The sequence below is a fragment of the Phalacrocorax carbo genome, chromosome 2 (genome assembly GCF_963921805.1).
Source record: "Phalacrocorax carbo chromosome 2, bPhaCar2.1, whole genome shotgun sequence".
Taxonomy (NCBI): Eukaryota; Metazoa; Chordata; class Aves; order Suliformes; family Phalacrocoracidae; genus Phalacrocorax; species Phalacrocorax carbo.
The window spans coordinates 10682467-10704435 of record NC_087514.1 but is presented as its reverse complement, the minus strand read 5'-3'; the positions used below and the strand labels follow the sequence as shown (position 1 = coordinate 10704435).

General features: G+C 36.8%; 1 protein-coding gene across 6 annotated transcripts in view; it reads right to left on the bottom strand.

The window, feature by feature from the left end:
• The window catches only part of ASAP1 (ArfGAP with SH3 domain, ankyrin repeat and PH domain 1), a 161157-nt gene that overhangs the window by 25444 nt on the left and 113744 nt on the right, over positions 1 to 21969 (bottom strand). For all 6 annotated transcript variants that reach the window (XM_064442082.1, XM_064442087.1, XM_064442085.1 and 3 more), the window contains 10 exons: positions 21533 to 21581; positions 15847 to 16010; positions 14150 to 14283; positions 12971 to 13062; positions 11999 to 12185; positions 8949 to 9034; positions 6843 to 6958; positions 4423 to 4490; positions 1855 to 1962; positions 289 to 517 (listed from right to left, as the gene is read on the bottom strand). In XM_064442082.1, coding sequence (XP_064298152.1) covers positions 289 to 517; positions 1855 to 1962; positions 4423 to 4490; positions 6843 to 6958; positions 8949 to 9034; positions 11999 to 12185; positions 12971 to 13062; positions 14150 to 14283; positions 15847 to 16010; positions 21533 to 21581 — 1233 coding nt within the window. The remainder of the gene's footprint in view (positions 1 to 288; positions 518 to 1854; positions 1963 to 4422; positions 4491 to 6842; positions 6959 to 8948; positions 9035 to 11998; positions 12186 to 12970; positions 13063 to 14149; positions 14284 to 15846; positions 16011 to 21532; positions 21582 to 21969) is intronic.

Genomic DNA, 21969 nt, shown 5'->3' with positions numbered 1-21969 from the left:
TCTCCAAAATACAAGCAGAATTTCTAAATAAAATTCACCAATTTTTTAGCAGAGTATTGCTTTATTTTTACACCCCTTCACGTACACTGTTACGAACGAGTCCATCACAAACTGTGTGCCTGTGTCCCCTTTTTTTTTTCCAAGTTTTGAACATGAGTGTACCATATTACTGCAGCACTGTTATAAGAAACACATGCTACGTCTTGAAACATTGTAATGCACCTGCTTAAAGGAAGGACAATTGTGGAGAAACTACTGCTTGCAAACGTAGTCTGAAGACAGACTTACCTTTGCCAGCATTTCTAGGAGGAAGAGGAGGAGCATCTGCAGTTGGAGAGGTGGGTGAATCTGTGCTTGTGGAAGCAAAGATCTGATTGGTAAAAGCTCCATAGGAGAGTCTTTGCTTGTCTCTAGGAGTGCTAAATGCAGGATGAGTCATTTTGTCTTGGGGAGAAATGCTGGAAGAGTGACAAAAACTCTGGGGTCTTGGAGATCTTTCCTTTTTTATAGGACTAGGCTGTGAATAGAAAAAATATATATTATACAGCTGTCTAAATACCAAATATAATTAATGTTTGGGAAAGAACGTAACAGAACACATTCTAGTGAACATGCGCATAGTTTCTTTCTTTATTGGACATATTAGCTCATATTTGTCCCTTTCTCAAGGATCCAACCTGAAAGATCCTCCCCTCTAACTGCAAAAAAAAAAAGTCCGTAGCATCAACAAACCATCATGTACACAAAGTTAGATTTATTCTTAAATCAGTAGATACACAATAATAATATCCTAAAGAAAATGCTAATAAAAGCCTAGTAGTTTAGCCTATAAAACTAATTTTCATTTCAAATAGCTCTTTAGTCAGACCAGACAGTTATCCTCAAAGATCATGCTCACTATCCCACTGACGCATGTTAAAAATAAAATACCACTTCTGACACATCAGATTTATTGGTTGACTGAACTAGCAATATATTCAGTGGTACAGCTTTTTTAGATGTATATAATTGCTCTTGGAAGAAATTTTACACAGCAAATTTTTGACTGCTGTATATTAATAGCTGCATATGGAGCACGATCTGTTTCACTGCAGCTCTGGTTCAGGCAGGCTATTATCTCCAGTACAGCATTAGTCATACTCCTGAGGCTCCTTGTTCAGATAATCATCTTGTTCTCTAGTGTCCTTGAGGATATGTAAATTATTTAGGTTTCTTTATTTTTCAGTCCCAAGTGTCACAGAAAATGAAAAGTTCACCACATTTCTTTCTACAGCACTCATATAAAATAGGAGAGGTGTATTCCAGAAACAGAGCACAGAGTAGTTAACTGACTTGCTAAGTAGGACACTGAGACTAAGTTTTCACACGTTCTGGGATGGCAATTATCCTATGCCCTCAAGTTTTGTCTTTCCATTACTTCCTTTTTTAATCAGGAATAAAGTGCAAAGCACAGTTTTTGAAAAATAGAGTTAACTGATTCAACAACTAGATTTTTAATTAATTTATGGAAAAAATAAGTAAGTTGTGGATTTCCTCCAGCTAAAAATGAACACCCTACAATTCAGAAGGGATTAAAATGACTAAGTAATCTGCATTTACTGATTTATATTGTATTGTATGTCTTGTCAAAGCAAAACTTCTGAAACTCAAGTCCATAATAACTAGGTTGACGAAGTGTATTCAAAAAGCACTTTGGCAGTCTCTAATACAGGCCTCAAAAATAGCTTCCTTTCCCCCCCCAAAAAAATACGTAAGAAAAAAAAGGTTAAAGTGGGTCTCTAATTTCCATTCATTTCCACAGAACAGAAATTTTGACAGTTTTTGTGCAAAGCCATATCAGTAATTCATGCTTACCTTATCATCTAAGTCATCATCGCTTTCATCAATTTCTTCCTGCCGAAGATTCCACTCATACTCTACATGGACATGGGGGTTTAGCTTTCCTGCCTTGGCTTGAGAAAGCTGAAAGAAGTAACAATCCTTGTTAAAATAATTGCTGTTACTTTGGTGTCAATAAAGTTACTTTTGTAACAGCAAACAATAAACTGAAATATTTAGAGGTTTAAAACTTTTCCAGACATTAAAAAGACACAATTTCAGGACAATCACAGAAACATCCTTAATTTATATGAGGTCTAGAAAAACAGCTAAAATAGGGAAGTTAAATAGATGAGATTTTCTCAAAATGGTTAGAAGTTGCCATGTTTGGCAAGTACTTAAAAAGATGACATGAAGAGAAGGTATATGCACGAAAGCAGAATGCCCCTGAAGCCCTCCTTTCCAAAAAGGAAAGGCAAAACCTATTTACAAATTCTGGTACATACAGCTGTTACCCCCCCCCAAATCACAATCCTTGTGTTGGAGTCAAAAAATATTTATCATTTATTTAAATATTTCCCTCCCTCTCACTGAATGAGGCCAATGTGTCTTATGCACAACATTCCTCTGCTTTGCCAGCCCAAATAATGTATTTACATTCTTTAAAAATCTACTACTTCAGTGATTAGCAAAGAAAGAAAGAAAATTGCAGTTCATGGTATTCCGAGGAGAAAAATTCTCCTTTTCAATGATCAGATTTCCTGCCATTATTTATTCCTTCACATCCTTTCAAATGTAGTCTACTTAGAACTAGTTGATTCAGGAGAGCCTTTAACCATCTTCCCAAAATAAAATACAGAAGAAAAAAAAATATTTTCAATCTTTTATATAAATATTAATGAACCCACTTGAGCTGAAATTGAATTTAACTACACAGTTAAGATTCCAGCTGTGTAACAGAAATTAGCTTAGTACATCTACCATATTGCAAACATCTAGATACTTATTTTGTAGGTTTTTTTATTACCCATGGTAAACACTCATATTTCTTTTTTACTCTTAACCTTATGTCATTGCCACTTTTGAGAGAAATACAGAAATAATTATCCTCTTCAAAAATGAAAAAAGAGAAAAAGCATAAATGGTCTATTATAGTTAACTGACATAATCAGTGAGGTATTAGCAGAATTTCAATGATAAAAATTGAAAAGATTAACTGCCAGGTAAGTTCTCTGATAACATCCGCTTGTTTTTCTTTGTTCTACAGCACAATCAGTTGGTCCACATTAATGGCAGATGTTACTTTATTAAATATACACTGTGAAGAAAAAAGCAATCCATACCAAATGGTGTGTTGTAGAGCTGATCTGTTCTTCAGCTGACAGAATACTCAAAACACTGGAAACAGTACTTACACAGCAGACATGGGAGTAACTGAGAAATCAGGGAGAGCACCACCTTATCAACCATAGCAAAATGTTGACTTGCATCCCCAGAAATATGGAAAATTATTCTGATTTGTGAAGGACAAGCTCTCTTGATTATGCAATGATTAATTAATACATGGCAAGAACTTAAAACTGGCAAAGAAAAGGTATTAAAATTACCAGATGCAGAGAAAAAGTAGATACCTCCTTGGATCATCAAAATGAGGCAAGAGTTCTGAGACACAAAATTAAGCAGCAAGTGACAACTGTTTTGTAAATTCTTCTGGTTTTGTCTTGAATGTAAAACTGCCACACTACTTAGACTTTTTAATCCCTTGATAGTACTTGAATTCACTTGTCTACTAAATGCATGCTGGTGAGAGGCACCTTAAAGGGCTACGAATAAACAAGCTTGTTGGTCTCACCTGGAATCCCTATTCCTGGCTAAGTGCTTCAGAGGAGTACCTGGGAAAACCCTTTAATTCTAACACCTTTATTTCTTGAATGCCAGTAATTTTCTTGAGTGGTGTCTGTTAACATCACTCACACATTCTCAGAATTCCAGAAAGTTTTTGCTCTGGTCATGTTCAATAGACAAAGTCCCACAAAAGCTGGTGTTTCACACTTTTTAATAGCCTAACTTCCAGACATTAGACGTTACACTTTTGCTTCTTTCTCCTTTGAGGAGGTTTAATTTCAAGCTGTTTCAATTCTCCTTGTAAGATGACTTTCACCACCTCTGAACTATCTGTCCCATTAAATAAACTGGAAAAAGCCAAAGCAGGAAAACAAAGGTCCAGACCTAAAAGGTCTTGACAGACTTCATTATTTCAGGGGTTGTTCCATATGTCTCTAAGAGGAACCGTCGAGGTGAATAAAGCCCAGATGTCCTAGAATGGTGCATTAATTGGTACCGATGGACAGGTGGACTGGCCCTCCAGTATTTAAGGTCTTCAAATACACTGGTTAAAATTACTACTACCAACACAGCAACTTAAACTCTTACAAAGACTGTTGTGTTTTGAAGTTAGAAAATATTCACCTACAGTAGAGCCTTCAGATCAGCACACAGCCAGCTGGCAGTGATACCAAGTTTGAGATGCAGTTGTAATGATATCTTAAGTAGATCACATATTTAAAGAAGTAAACAACACCCCCTGCCCTGCCCAGTTCTTACCAGTTCCTCACACTGTACAGCTTTCACCCTTTTTGCTGTGTCCAGAGCCGTCTCTCCAGCTTGGTTTACTACAAAATTAACCATAAAAAAGAGCGCAATTCTTTGAGATGTCTGAAGAATCAGTTCATTAAGTTTCACTATTTTTAGCAGAGTTCACTTCTAGAAGTGACAAAAAATGTCTGTTTACTCTATAGCAGCTGCAGCTCTTAAGATTCCAATCTATGTGCTCATGCATTTCATGTATCATCAGGTTCTTTCTGAACAGCAGCATCTGCTGGGACAGTCCCCAAACCCCTCCTAACCACCCTAGCAGAGAATATAAAGAAACATAGTCATTTCAATCTCCACTCAACTCTTTTGCCAGTAAAACTCTTACAGGAATAAGCAGGAAAAGCAAGCACACAGGGTAAGATAGCTTACAGAAGAAAACAATTCCAAGATTGAAAAAAAAAAAAAAAACAACCAAAAACGGGGGTGGGGGTGGTAGGAAAGTGTTGATCCAAGCAGGTTTTACTTTCTTTAATATGTAGCAGTTTGAAAGCTGAATCTGAAGACAGAAGTCCCGCTCTAAAATGACATTTGACCAAGAAAAATTTTAAAACTTTCTAGCTATTTCATCTTTATAAAGGCCATAAAACATTTTACATATTAAAATAATGCCTGATCAGAAAGAAGGTGATATCTGAGCACTCTTGAAGGTCCTCTGGCACAACACCTAATGGGATCCTTCCTAGATGCTCAGTAGCAAGTCTCAGGAAACAAAATCAACCCCTGTACCCCAACCTTATGTGTCAAACCTCAGGTAAAATTTATTCTTACAGTATAGCTGTAAATGCCGTGGAACTGGAACAGAGTGTGCTCTACATCATATCCAGATTGTAAAGCACTTCTGTGATTAGGAACCAAAGAGAGTCAAACTGAGATCTCATAAGCAAATATGTCTATGTGTAATATTGCATATAGAATGCGAGTCATGAATTCTAGAAAATACAAAGCAGTCATCTCGAAAGGCCTATGAATTTGAAAGAATTAAGATCCCTAGAAGAAAAGCTCCTTATGGAAAGTTCTCTCTGAGATAGTTCAGGAGTTTTAATATGAAAAGGAATAAAAATATAGTATTTCCTAACTGAAGTTAACACACATCTAGCTTAAGAGACTATAAATTCCAAACTTGCAACCTTTAAGTATAAACCTGATGTTGCAAGGCCTAAAGAAGATACGCAGTTCCTATGTGAGAGCATTTAAAAAAAAAAATTTAAAAAAAAGACCCAAAAAGGTAAGAACACTCTTCTGGCACCTACATAGGAGAGTGTTCAATGGAAAGGACCGGTAAACATGCTTAGGCTTGTTCAGATAGCCTCCCATTTCCTTAATTAGGGACATATCTCAAAAAAAAAAGTCACAGCAAATTCTTTGACTTATGGTAATCTTAGAACATATTCTAAGGATGTATGAAACGGTCAAGAAAGCCAGTGACTTCTGCCACTGAGCTATAAACTTACATTTATGCAACAGTTTTTATTACTGGGCAGTGGAGGAAAATGATGGCGATGAGGAAAGAGGAAGAAATAAAAGTTCATACTCTTCAGTTTGCACCAACTGTTCAGAAAGATTCCTTCCTATACCAAGAACTGACAGAATTCAAATGTTTTCTAGACATGCTGATGACACTTAGCACCTGAGCCTGACAAGCTGGATTCATGGAATACCTTCCCAACTCTCAAAACAAGGCAGAGAAAGGAGAGCGTCTAGTAAGTGAGAGATTATCCTAAGTGTGAGCAAACAGTTCAGAGATTCTATTTTTAATTACACTTTTGCTAAGCCATAATGAAAAATGTACAGATGTAGGTACAGCAAGAATTATAGCTATCTCACACAGGTGGATGGCAAACAGAAGAAGAAAGGCAGCTGAGAAAGCTAATCCCTTCCCTAATCAGCCTCAGCAGTAGCTAGGGCACACTGGGTGATGCCGCAGTGCCAGCTGAGATTGATATTGAAGGAAGAATCAACTGTTGTGTACACAAAGCCCACATACATCTAGAGTGGAATTAACATGAGCAGCCATTTTAAGCATTAAAACATACATGTACTAGATGTATTTTACAATATAAACAACAAACCTAAATTCCAGGACATTTAGAATCATCAGAAATAAAACTCTGAATAGCAGCTAAGGTTTACCATTAGTATTTTGTATTAGAAAACTTTTGTCACTATTATCTTCTAAGAATTTAAGTTCCATTTCTTAACTGAATGCTTCCTTTAAGCTTGTTGGTGGTAAAGTCTTCATCTTTCTAATACAGTTTTACTTTTCCTTTTAAAAGTTCACTTAACACAGTGGGACATAAATAAAAGTGGTTAAAATAATGGATTGAAATTATAGGAAATCTTTATCTCCTAGTTTTAAATAATGAACTTACCTACATCAATAGTTGGCTTCCCCCTCAAAAGCAATTTCAAACACTCAGGCTTATTATACATACTGCAGTAGTGTAGAACTGTATTACCCAATGCTGTTTGCTTATCCAGGTTTCCACTAAACACAAAAGAAAAAACAGTCAAGAAGAGCATTGTATGCTGTGCTATTCATCTCAGGTCTAGCATCCCCATAAATAATAAATGCATAAATACTTTAATGGACAAATGTGAAGTAGAAGGTGAAAGAAATATTTTTTAAATTAAACATTACTTTCAAACACTATTAAGAATAGTTCCGAGCATACTGGAAATTCCTGAGCTGTGGTTGAAAAGGTCTGAGCATCTACAGATGTTCATTCAGAGGGTGAAAAAAAAAGTGAAACCTAAGGATTCAAACCTAACACTTCATAAGGTCACACCAGTTGTTTTCCACCTGCCACTTAACTGGCATTTCTTTTTCAAAGATCCTAAATTAGCCCAATAAAAATAATTTTGATACAGTTAGAATAGGTTAATAAACCCCACACATTTAAGGGACTACAAAGAAGGCTGTGAGGATGCACAAGAGTCAGAAAAAGGAATATGAGGATATGCACTGAGTTAGAGAAAGACAAGCCGTGAAAAGGGGTTCACAAGGCTTTTAAACTGTAATTCCTTCAGTTTTCAATTTCTAAAACAAGGTTTCTCAAAGTTACTGGCACATTGGGATCAATATAATACATTCATAAAAATGAAAAGAAAATCTCAGAAGATGACAGCTTTTCTTCCACTCAGCATTACCCGCACTGAACGGTAAGTGCAGAGCCCATATGGTTGTAAAGATGCTCTTATATTTGAGATTGAGAAAAATACAGACAGCTGTCAGAAACACGTAAAAGATAGTTGTCTGAAGAAATTATGAAGCTTCATAACTAAACAAAATCACTTCAAATAACTGTTCAAAACAACAAATCCTTCGATAATGCTCAAAATAATAATTTGGCCTTTTAAAACGGTTTTCATTATGACCTCAAGCAGCTTGTAATTATTAGCAGCTTTTTTTATTATTTTTTTTTACTTTAATATCACTCCTACAACAGTCGGCACTCCATTTAACGTGAGGGAGTAGCGGCAGAATAAAGATTAAGTGAAGGTTACACAGCTAGTCCACATAGCCCAAGAGATGGTGTCAGGAACATGGATTTTAAGTCTGTGCTATTACCGGAAGACCCAACTTCGCCTCTAACACACTACATAAACTATGAGAGAGGGGAAGGAAAAGAAATAAGTATTCGCTGACTGCGTTGCAGTAGCAGTTGTGACTCGCTTTGCTGAGGGAAAAAACAAAAATCAAAAAATCCTCCCCCCACCACCTCAAGCACATTGCGATGAGTCTCCTGTGTTTCCCCAACCCTCCTCTCTCATCGTTCCACCATCTGACACAGCAAGTGATTGCTGCTTCTTTCACTTAACAGCATACTTAGAAGTAGACTGGAATTGATCTCATTTAATCACTACCTATATTGTGAAATACATAAAAATAATGTTGTACCACGACACTATTTGATTAAAAAAAAAAGTTTTCATTAAGGTTTTTCCCTTCTGTGAACACATCTCTTGACAGAAAGGAATAGCTCAGCCAATAAACCAGATGTTGAAAATTGCTAGTTAAAAGGATTATGCTCTCACTAGCTTTAATGCAGTTTATTAATTATTACGACACCCTTTTCAAAGACAATCTAACTTCTACTCATAATTTTCTGAGAAAGATCCTTGTTTTCTGCTCTCACAATTTCTTTGCGTGCGTCCTGGATTTAGAACAGTTACTTAACATCCCTCCTCTACGTGAACTATTTGTTTGCATTGTTTCATATTGGCATGTGTTCTAAATCAATGCTCTCTTTTGCTCTACATAGTTTTCCTTTCATCATATTTTTATATAATTGCTTTTCATGTTGTTAATCTACACTTCTTTCCCTCTCCTCATTAGAGGCACAAAGGTTAACTCTTTTGAAACATATCTAAGAACAATAATTTTAAGTGATGAGCAAACATTGTCAAAAGCACTACAAGGACAGCTTTGAACATAATTTTCATGCACAATGTAATAAAAAATGAGCAATCCATACCAGTTTTGTACAAGGAAGTCAACCAGATGGAGAGAGGTTTGGTCAGCAGTCCGGACTGCTAAATGAAGTGCTGTTTCACCTGGCTCCTAAACACATGTAAATAGAAGTTAGGTTTTTGTGTCTTATTTCTGCAAACGTTACATCAGACCTAACGAGATATATGTCACTCACTCTTTTACAACAAGCCCTTCAGCAGAAAAATATTATTAGGAAGTTATTGCCTTTCTGATCTCTAAAAGGCACAGTGTGCTTCAAAGGAAAGAGCATCACACTTTCTGACATCACAGCTTTCTCAAAACCAGTCTTCCCTTTTTCCCAGCTATATGGAACAATCCTGAGGAGCGTTTAACCATTTTGGCTACTAGTAACTAAAAAGGATCCTACCAAGGAATACTGAGCGAGTTTACAGTACCTGTTACTTTAGAGAATCACAAAACCATTAAGGTTGGAAAAGATCTCTAAGATCTTCAAGTCCAAATGTCAACCCAACACCACCGTGCCTCCTAAATCATGTCCCAAAGTGCCACATCTGCACATTTTTTTTAACACCTCCAGGGATGGCGACTCCAACACCTCTCTGGGCAGCCTGTTCCAATGCCTGACCACTCTTTCAGTGAAGACATTTTCCCTCATATCCAATCTAAGCCTCCCCTGACACAGCTTGAGGCCATTTCCTCTCATCCTATCACAGGTGACTTGGCAGAAGAGACCAACCCCCACCTCACTACAACCTCCTTTCAGGTAGTTGTAGAGAGCGATAAGGTCTCCCCTCAGTTTTATCTCCTCCAGGTTAAACAAACCCAGTTCCCTCAGCTGCTCCTCGTAAGACTTGTGCTCCAGACCCTTCACCAGCTTCGTTGCCCTAAATGGCACTTAGGACAATTTACGACACTTTGGTGAGCACTAAGCATAGACACACCACTATTTCCTACAAAACCAGGGAAAAAATCCACAAAAATCATAGTCCTACATACATTAAATCTCTTACCAAATCACAGAATGATTGAAGTTTGAAAAGACCTGTGGAGGCCATCTGGTCCAACCTCCCTACCCAAGCAGAGCCACCTAGAGCTAGTTGTCCAGGACCATGTCCAGAGTCCAGATGGCTTTTTGAATATCTCCAAGGATGGAGACTCCACAAGCTCCCTGGGAAGCTTGTCAGTGCTTGGTCACCCACACAATAAAAAACATTAAAAAGATTCCCGATGTTCAGAGGGAATCTCCTGTGTTTCAGTTTGTGCCCATTGCCTCTGGTCCTGTCACTGGGCACCACTGAAAGGACTCTGGCTCCGTCTTCTCTGCAGCCCCCCTTCAGGTATTTATATACATTGGTAAGATCCCCTTGTGTCTTCTCTTCTCCAGGTTGAATAGCCCCAGTTCTCTCAGCCTTTCCTCATTCATCAGGTACTCCAGACTCTTAAACATCTTTGTGTCCCTTCGTTGCACTCTCTCAGTATGTCCAAGAGTCTCTTGTACTGGGGAGCCCAGAACTGGACACAACACCCCAGCTGTGGCCTCGCCAGTGCTGAGTAGAGGGAAAAGATCACCTCCCTCAACCTGCTGGCAATACTTTATCTAGTGCAGCCTGGGATACTGTTGGCCTTCTTCGCCATAAGGGCACGTTGCTGGTCATGTTCAACTTGGTATCCACCTGGACCCCCAGGTCTTTTTCTGCAAAGCTGCTTTCCAGCTGGGTGGTTCCCAACATATACTGGCGCTTGAGGTTGTTCCTCCCCAGATATAGAATTTCTCCTTGTTGAACTTATACTGAATCATACTTTGTTTTGTATATGGATAACATATGCATTAATGCATTTAAATGAAAATACAAATGCTGTTTAATTCAGTTTAAAAGTTGCGTAAGAAATTAATCTAAACCCAGACTTTATTAACTCCTATTGATCATAAAGGGGATTTTTAAAAAAGGATATTACAGTATATATATTTAGAACTGAAGACACAACTATTTTAAAAAAAATATTACTTTATTAAACATCAGAGAATTAACAGCAGAGAATGCTGCTATAAATGTCCTAACTGCAGACTACATTTCAATTGGTGTTCAAACCTTTCTAGGTATCACTGACTGCAACAGCTGAGAACCGCTAAGGAGCTAATTCTGTGGTAACTGCTATGGATGACAAATATGGAACATTTACCTGGTAGTTAGAGAATATGTAATGTGTTTCCACGATAAGCACTCTGTGATATCTCAAGTGCTGAGACTATATTGAACTTATTCCCTGCACTTGACACAGAAAAGCACTCTGTCCTTTGCCAAGCTAGCTATTTTCATAAAACTTGTTGAAAACATTCTGAGATCTCTCCAAGTTACATTCAAAAGCAATAGGAGAAAACACTGCCAACCAAGTGGTCACACAACATCAATTATCTATAAGAACAGGTTATGGTGCTTTTGAGCAACATTTGTACATGGATACTTGAGATCAACCAGGATTGATTTTTCTGAGAAACTGTTACTGACTTCCGAAGGAAGATCAAGTGTTCAGAACCTTGTTAAAAAGAAATGAATAAAAAAAAAAAATACCTCTTCCTGGTTGAAAGAAATCATACTTCTGAAAATGTTTCATCAGAAGCTGTGAAAGCATCATACTCACTCTGTCCGCATTTAGAGTAAACTGAAACTTGTACGCAGTCAATAATGTGTTCCTTCAGAAACGACTTTAAAAGCAGGGATGATACTGTCTATGACATCAGATGACCCTGGGTTATCAAGTCAAGCTCTCTCTCTTTGGACCTTTTCCTAAAAGAAACCTACTGCAGAACAGGTGCTTTTCAACATTATATAGTTGTACCTAGAGCAGCACATGACTGCATTTCACTCTCCTTTAGACCAACTGATGGCAACAGATAAAAGTCATCTTTTCCCTCCCCACAAGGATGCCACATTAAGGAAAAGAAGAAAAAACCCACCATTTTCATCTGTTATTTCTCTTGTTTTAGCACCTAAGGTAGCAGCCCCGGGTCCTGGACATTTTACGAATACACATTATTTAAAACACTCTGCTTTGTTTACCTGATAAGCTTACCTGTCCAGGCTCCAACAGTGGCTCCATTAGCTCTACCCCCTCTGCATAGACTTGAATTAGTGCAAGTAAATCCCTGGATTTGACAGCCTCAAGTAATTCATTCAGTTTAGCTGCTGCAGACGCACAAGTCTTCCTAGAGAACTTATGATCTACATATTTAGCAGTGATAAATTCTTTACGTGCAGTCCTGTGGGGTGTGAAAATAGAGCTTGGTTTAGAAATTTTGAGAAAAATGGGTCAATGATTTAAATTTAAAATCACCTTGCCTAACTCAGGAGCTAGGAAGGGAAGAGGAAAACTATCAGATAAAGACTGTTGTTTATTATAATGCATGTCTTTCTTGCAAACAAATCCCAAATAAGGTACATATTCAATTTTATCCTGCCTTCTTGTTACATACAAAAATTACTCTGACTCTGGGGACTAAGACCAAAGGAAAAACAGGCCTGATTTCTCATTGAAACATATCTACTTGTTAAAAACAGTATAAGCATAAAAACATGCTAAAATAGGACAAAAGAGAAAAATACTAAGTCAGCTAGAAAACAGCATAATACAGTAAAAGGTCTTCTGTGGCAAAACCGTATGTTACACTTTCTGTGCAACTCCTACACCAGAGAAAAGAAGGAAAAGCTCACCACCACCTCAAGCCACTACCTGAAGCTAATGTCACTTAGTCCCATTGTGTTTATCACTTGAGGGTACACTACAAAACTCAAAACCATTCAAGATTCAAAATAATGAATGTTGAAACCCAAACTTAAGAGTCTTCTACACGGAGAAGCTGAGGTAGCGAAAATGTGACTACATGGCAGAAGACTGAACTTCTAAGAAACTCCACAGTTTGAGTAAAAAACACCAGTCTTCTGCCATCTTAGCCTTCCTCTGGCTTGGTTACTGTTTAAGAAATTTTACATCACATATATATTCCACAGTAAACAATGTTAAAGAATTAAGAGATTCAAAACTTACATATCACTTGATGGACTGGGTTTAGGTGAAGGACTAGGTAAATTCCCTTCCATAATATCATTAAAACTAGTATTTCCTACATTCTTGGCCAGCTGCAAGAAGAAAAAAAAAAAAAAAAAAAGAGGGTGGGGGATTTTTTGGGGGGTCTAACAGCAACCTAAAAGTTGGACTATTAATGTGCGTTTTCCACACTATTAATATAAGATGGAACACACAAGATTGCAAAATTAAAGCCCGATGATTACACTTAAATATAAAGCAATTAAAAATATTTAAGCGTGAATCCTGTCATCCCAGAACTTGTACAACATGCTTCACAGTCACGGCTAATTATTTGTCTTTCAGGACAATCTGCCTCCAGTATAAAAACAGAGTGAGGAACCAGCAGCGCGAACATTGGAACAGTGGTAGGACATTGATCAGGAATTTACTTTTGGAAAGAAGCTCAGACCTACTGGAAAGTCTTGCTTAGTAAAATTTTATTTAAATTAATAATAACTTTGCAAACAACTCAAGATTTCAAGAAGAGTACTAGAGCTAATGTTAAACCTCTACAGAAACCCAGAACTGCCTTTTGTCTTTTTTCAGTCTTCCCATACAAAATTTTGGTGATAACTGTCTTCTCAGACCAAACACAGCTGGGGAGTTAAACCTGCTGTAACTGGGAGTTTTTTGTGTTTTTCTCTTCCCATGTTTTCCAGCAGTCTTACACATATCAAATCCCTTTCATAACTTCAATGTTACAGGGTTTTTTCCATCAAATTAAGAGATTCATCCAACATTTTTCTATCAAAATTAGCAATGATCATATTTTCACTTGTCGAGTTCAATTAGCTTTCATTTTTTTCTATCACATGAGAATTTTAGACTGTCCTGATTTAAGGTCAAGATCAGCTAATAACAGGCAACATTCTGATGGCACTAATCACAACAGATGTCAATATTCATTCTGCAAAACCTCAGGAAATGAACATGAGAAGTGACAAGTGGTCAAAAGCATCAATAATACATTATAGTAAAAACCCTCCCCAGAAGACAGATATAAAAATATGAAGACAGCATGTTGCAAAACCCATACCTTGAAAAAAAAAAAAACCATAAATTATACACCTGAAAGTTTCCTACATACAGGTCAAGATTTGACTTTAAAAAAAAAAAGTCCAAAATCAAGAAACTTACCAAGAGTTCAGACGTTCCTAATTTGTCTAATTCCAAAGACTGGATTCGAGAAATATGGACACCCATTTCTCTGTGTATTCCAGAACACTCAATGCAGGTTAAAATGCCCAAATTAGTTGATAGCCATGTTGGATCTGCAGAATTGAAAAACAAAATATTTAATCAAAGTCCAAGAAAAGGTTTTCAAAGGTGGCAAGAAATACCAACGTATTCTGAAATGGTTCCTCATTTAATGTTTTAACAAATAGAAATAAATTAAGAATATTCCATACTTTTCTCCATAGTGCAGTGCAAATCTAACGACAAATTGCTACCAACAGAATTAAGTTTTTCAGATGTAGGGACAGTTCCAAAAGGCACTGAATTTAGACTTATAAATCCATACTGAATGACCATATTTGAATACATTTAGGATTTGTTTCTTGCAGAAAGAAGGTAAGGCTTTTGTCTCCTGTTTTTAAAAGGAACAGATCTCCTAAATTCCACTGTTGGCAACCTCTGAAGTTTTCATCTTTACTTCTTAAACTTTAAATTGTCTTTCTTCATAAAAGATTAACAATAACATTTTCCAATATGTAAAATAGTCATATATTGTAGAAAATTTAAGGAATGCTGGCTAGTCCAGAAAAAAAAAATTTGCTGTCATGGAGATCGGCATGTAATATTCTAATAGATCTTATACTATGAATGCTACATAAGAAGCAAGACCAGTTTTTAAGGAAAAGAAAAAGCTCCAGACGTATTTTGTATACATAAACGTTTTCAAATTAAGCTCTTCCTTGCTCTTAAATAGTAACTGCTAAAGCATTAAGTCAAGAGTTTTAAAGCAGCAAGATGGGGTGCAGGACTGAAGCTTTAAACTTCACTATAAATTAGAAGATGAATGAGAACTGTAATCCGAAGTTTCCATAGCTTTACATGATGAAATAATGGAATGAACCAATTCCAGGATTTGACATAATTATACTCCACTTCATATTTTTATCTAGGTATTTCTTATTTAGATCAGTTCTGCATCAGTAAGCATCTTCAAGATACATACTGCCCACTCACTTCTAAATGACTATCCCCTTCCTGAAGTGTCTCTTTAGATGTGAAAGCTGTAACAGCTGCTGACTACCCCATTGATTCAGCAGTTCTATGACAGGTTGACTCTTCTCAAGCTCTAAGCAACATACAACTGACCTGTAACTCTGTACTTCTGAAGATATAATCTGATAGGATTCCAAATCTGGGTCTCATTCTTTGCACAAGATTACTTATTCCACCTCAGAATATTTTTGGTACGCAATTCCAGTAGTCTCATGCCAAGAGAGAACCTCAGAGGAAGATCCTGGCCTGGTCAATTTTTCCACAATCATTATCTAAGCATTACTCACTTCTACATAGTAGCATGCACAGGATCAGTGATGCCAAGCAACTTCCATTCAAGTGCAACAAGCATCTAGAGACAGTGCAACAAGAACAGTTCAAACTCCAGAGGGGCTTGAACTGCTGGAAGTAAGCACAGACAACACACAGAAATATTTTAGTGAATTCAACTGAACTAACGTATGAAAGTCATATTTGTTCTTTTAAAAACAGGTTGAAGACTGATCAACACATCACTTGGAAAATTAGTTTGCACTCTACAGACACCTCTGTAAAGAAATTACTTTGCTCCCAACAAGAAGTTGGTGACATTAATAAATAAATACCTGGTGAGCCACAATCACAACAGACTTCATTTCCGGGTAATCTCTGTATGTCATCAATAATGGCTTTTGTCAGATCCTCTAAACTGTTTTCCCCTGTGCTCTGCTCTCCACGGAATGCCATATTTAATGCTTCTTCTTTGCTGTTAGTCAATACCGATATCCATCTAGCACAAGATAAAGACCTTAATGAAGATCTGCATTTGCAAATACAAGTTAATCTATAAACTGTAGAAAGCTTGCCAGTAACAAAATATTAGGGGAATACAGGGAAGGACTGTATTGTGGGAGGGACTGAGCAGGGGGAAAAGTGAGAGACAGAGGAAAGAGTTGAGAGAAGGTAAGTAAGAATGAGAAAAGACAAAGAGTCTTAATTCTATAGTCCCTTTGGTGAACAATTTTAAAGTCAAAGCAGTATAGTTGTCGGGTTCATCAAATAAGCAGAAGCTGTGGAAGAGAAAGGGTGCGATTAAGCTGCTGGAAATTTAACTACTTCGAAAATAGGTGCCTAAGATCTTCCTGAAGTCTCCCCCATTATTAAAGGAGAAAATTATAACCACTGATTTCTCCAGTGTGCTTCTCTCTCTTCATAGAGGAGACAGCAAGCACATTTTTGAACGTGTTGATGTATAGCTGTCTTTCAAATGCTGGTCTCGGTGCACTAATCAGAGTCAGACTGTAATGTCCAAATTAATGAAAATTGCCATGGCAACAAATGGGGTGAGGCAGAGAAGCTGACGGGAGTAGCGATATTGATAGCCAACATAAAATTTTAAGAGCAACTGTTGACTGCAACAAATCAAGGCTCTTTAATGATATTTCAGGCACTAGTTCCCTCCCTCCCCCCAACCACTCCACAAGTTTTTGTTTACACAATAATGTTTTAATTAAAAACAAACCAAAAAAACTCTCAGCAGCTGCTGCCCTACAGGTGGAAGAAGAGGGGAAAGGGGTTATACTAAGGACAAGCACATCATTGCAGATGCAGTGTGGCCTAATTCAGAAAAAGAGCCAGTTAAAAAAAAAACCCTCCAAGGTATTGCAATTTTAGATGTTTTCAGATCTACTGCAAATATATATTTTTTTTTAAACACAAATATTTTAAATTGGCAGTGTCCTCAATCCATTTCCTATTTACAATATCACAATTATCTACAATCATCAATCTTCTGAAAGGTGCTAAAATGGCGATGGCCATCTACCCAGAGTAATACAACTTCAGATTGAAATTCATAATTTGTCACTGAAATAATAATGCAAAGATAAACATTAAAGGATTTCAGAGGGGAAATTATGTATATAATATTGCAATACAGATTCAGAGCCTGAATTGGTATATGGGCACTGTATAATATATACTTCATACACATACTTTTTAAAAAATTTTTATGGGCAGAGAATAATCTGTGAGCTTGTACTTAAAAGAAAATGCTTAAAAATTATTGAAAAATCAACATTAAATATAAAAGAGAAATTAAAAAGATTTGAAAACAAATTTGCTCCATAGTTCACATGCTGGAAACATATATTTACATGAATCACTCTCTCTTTCTCCCTCCCCTGGCTATATGATACAATATAAGAATCCGCACTAGGTGGCATTATTCTGCAATTTTTCTGATGAAATCCAATGTCATTAACAAAATAAGAGGCAGCAGTGTCTTGCTTCTAATATTATAATAATGTTGTGTTAAACATACAGCCTAAAATAAACATTAAACTCAGACAACATTTATTCTGACATTTGTTGACAATTTCAGCATTACAATATGATTAGTTTGTTAAAAATGCAGAACTGGAATAAAACTCGACTATGCAGTAACAATTTAAAAAATTGTTAGTTGCAATGAAAATAAACACGACATGACTGAGCCAGCTGTTACTTTGATACAGATTTCCATATTAAGAGTTTCTAAACTGCAAGAGCAGTAACTTATTTGGGTTGTGTTTCCTCCGCTAGAAGGAACCCACTGTCCAAGGCTGCGTGTCATTGGTGTCACCTGTGAGACAGCAGAGCAGGAGGCTCCACAGTGCCAGCTCTTCCCAGACACCAGCAGCAAGGCCCATTTAACACAGGCACAATAACAGACACATTCTTAATGACTAATGCCATTTATACAAGAAGCCCCCAGTTGGTCACCAGGCCTTCCTGCCAGGCTGTACGCTCAAATATAAACAAGTTGAATCAGTAAACATGGTATATTAATTCAGTTGTCAACAGCTTTTATAAACCTGTCTTATGACTGCTCTTCCTCTTCTTTTCTTACCTGCACTAGCCTTTTTTCCTGCCTTAAAAAAAATATTTTATATATATTAATATATATTTTACTATATTAATATTTTTTAGATTTGTTTTATTTCACCAGCTTCAAGCTAAGAGTAAAAAAGCTTCTGGTAACGCTTTGTAGTGTTCTTTCAAATAATTTTTAAATTACACAAGTCTCACAGAATTGCTTTGCCTGCTGTCTAATACAGTAAGACAGGTTGTTCAATCTTCTACTACGCTTTTTTTTGGTCTCAGCAGTTTCTCATGGTCCTTTAAGGTACTGTGTTTGCTTGAGATTCCCACCTTTGAAGTCATGACACTAAACAAAAATCTGGCGTCATGGGTGACTTCTGGATCCAATGAAGGCAACAGAAGTATTCATTAACCCCAGATGGACCAGAGTCTCAGATTCCTCTTACTTTTCTTCAGTATTTCTAAGCAAATAAAAGCCCTCCCAGAATAACCAGGCTAATAGGTTTTTTTTTTTTATTTATTTGCAATAAAAATTTATCTCTGTCTCTTCTGGCACTCCTATTGCAACATTGCTGTTTCCAGGTAAATGCATAAAGAGAATACTAGCATAGTAATTTTCAAACTTTCAGAAACAACGTTTCTGTATGGAACAAACAACAGGTAGTATCAAGACCTTCCAATTCAGTCTTTCCAAAGTAGAAAACGTCTGAAGACTGTTGCTAACTAGACTGAAGTCAGATGTGCGTTTATTCATAGCAAAATTTCTGAATATAGCTCTATTTATAATCCAAGCTCTTCCTACAGAAATGGATATACTCAAAAAGATAGTAGAAAAGAACTCAAAGGTCATGTCCAGAGTATCTTTGGCCCCATCCAATTATCAAAATGTAGAAAGCATCTATTATTGTATATCTTTAAAAAATCTGGTTAAAGATATGAGGTTACATTTCTTATAATATACAAATAAATGTACACACATGCTGCCCTCCCCCCACACACTGTACTTTATCTACTAGAAAACTAATAATTCACTGAGAATTTTGAAGGACAGTCAAGCAGTAATTAAAGGTCAACAGACAGCTGCCTGGATAAGCATCAAGAAGGGCACTGGACTAAGGGAAATGTTCGAGGGGAAGCAGTAACAGACCTATAACAGAACATAGGCTTCAGTGATTTGTGTTTTAAACTGTCTGCTTTATTATTATTATTATCATTAAGTAGTTTGAGGAGCTATTTATGGAAGCAGTTTGAAATGATCACTAGGACAATGTATGCAAGGTCAGTTAAACTATAGTACAAAGAAATGTGTCTTGTTTTTTTTCCTCTATTTACATGTGAGGCTGGAAGGAAAGTGATTTGAAAATCTATTTATGCATTTCTTCCTCAGTTGGTGCACAAAGGAAAAAAGAACAGAGGCAGGACTAAAACTGGGTGGACAAAACGCAACAAGATGGAGAAGAAAGGGACGAGAGGGGCACACATATACAAGTCAGGTAGAAACCGGACCAAGAGGATGACAACTCTAATTGAGGAGCTACATCACATAGTTCCTGCTGAATGCTCTTAAATCAACAAGGTTGGAAGTCAAAGGGTGCTGTTCTTATGACACTTATATGTTCTTATGATAAAGCCATCTAGGACTTACGAGTGGCTGCAGAAGAAAAAGAGAACATTTGGTTATACTGGAGTTTTTCACCAACACATTACCAGTCAGGCTGGTTCATGAACTTCTATTAACTAAAGATATTGCACAAATTTTCCTAAAGAAAAAAGAGAATAAGTTTCTGCGTGCATCTTGAAGTACACACCAGTACTTGGGTCACTTCAGTAATTTTCTGAAACAGAGCACCTGTCTGAGTAGCATTACAATACCTTTTTGTTGGTGGATTACAGGGCCAATACAGGCAAGATACAGTTAACATCTAGTATTTGTCTGCATGTATTCCAACACCTGGATGCAACTAATGTCTCTTCAGCTAAATGAAACTTTTTAAACTTGGAGCAGCATAAAAATACTCCAGTACAAGTCATTTTCTCAGCCACTGGACTCTGAAAGTGATAAATCAAAATTTAGTGGTAAACAAATGGGAACTATAGTTCTAACGGAAAACAAAACCAGCCTGGAATTGCAAAACAGGCCAACAGGCAGCCAGCTGAACTAAATTTATTGACCTGCAAATCAGAAGAATTAATTTACTAGTGTATCCTCTCCCTACTTTGCTCATGCGTTAAGACAAAGAAAAATAAACTTCACCTTTTAAACCAACAAATATGGTAAAAACTAATTTATGGCAGAGACAAAAACTTCTGACTCATCAAGTGCTTTACTGATCAGCATTTTCTTCTTGACTAAGAAACTTGCTGAAATAATTAAGTTCCAGGATCAATGCGGTAAGCGTGACTAGCAAGTGAGCTTTGCACTCCAAGAGCCAACATAAAGCTCTGGAAGCCTCTGGAAGGAAACAGCTGCATCACAAAGGACTCTGCAGCCTTCCCATTGCATTCACGCCTCCCAATGTTGACCTGCAATGCCATTGCCTCCTAATGCTACCAAACAACTGAAACACCCTACATACATTCCCTGTATCTTTAAAATACACATGGAGCGACACAGTCGTCCACTAGAAAATAGATGTGCAACAAAAAAAGACCACAACAGTCCTGAAGAATGAGGCAGCCTTGAAGGCCCAGGCTTGCTGCCCTCTTCACTGGTAACTTTGCAATCCAGTGCTCCTCACCTGACAATTCTAGGAACAGTGTTCTGCACAACACACTTTTGCTGACACCGAGAGCAACATTCAGGAGGGAAAAGAATTGGTAAAAGAAAAAGTAGTTGTTCTGGCACAGCAGGAAGAAAGAAAGGAAGGAAGAAATGGAAATAATCTGGTTGCAAACATGCATTAATGAAGCAAGTTACTGGATTCTGAAGTACACAGATCTCAGACATGCTTTGCTCTTTATTTCTAGGTCTACATTAGAAAAGACGCATTACCTGTACATACTTTCTGTGTGTTATATGGAGATCTTTTATCTATTTATTATTTTTAATTTAAAGAAAAAGGTACAATCAGGAGGAAAAAATTAAGCGCAAAATAGGATTGACACAAAAGATTTAAGAAGAATTTTAAAATGTTTCATTTGAACCTAATAGCCTGATCATGCCAAGCAACTGCACACGAACCATGTGGTGGCAGGTACACAATGGTTGGTTGGGTTTTTGTTTTGTTTTTAATGTTACAAGGTTTTGAAAGAGCCCCATAGCATGACACAAAATAATTTATATTTATAGATTGACAACAGAAAAAAAAACCAAACAAGCAGCCAACAAACCAGACAGTCAGGCAGTAGGCATTACTTCTGAATTAACTGAAAAAACTATTTCGGACATTATGAGTGATTTTATAAGCCTCTACTGGCAAAATAAACTTGAAAAAATATGAACGTTCTTACGCTACGTATTCCTGTTCGTCTTCCGCTTGAAAGTGGTATGTTCTGTTATCTGAAATAAATAAATACATCTTTTCATTTGGCACATGATATATCTTAACATTTCTACATATTTGTTACTGAAACCTATTTGGCAACTAAAGCCTTAAGAGCAATTGCTCTTAACCAGCACCATTAATACTTTATTCATAGCTATGGAAAAAAAATCTAAAAATAGAGAAAGAAGAAAATGTGAATTTTGATTTACAACAAATGTACATATTTCAAGTCTTATGTTTAGAAATATTAAAGAAAAATAAGCTTATGAATCAAATTTTTCCCTTCTGAAGTCAAATCTGAAACATAAGTAGCAGAAAAGGGCAAAATGAATTTGTTCCTATTATACTTTTCCCTCTGTTTGGATTAAGAAACTTCTTTTTACTATGCAAAGGATGAGATAC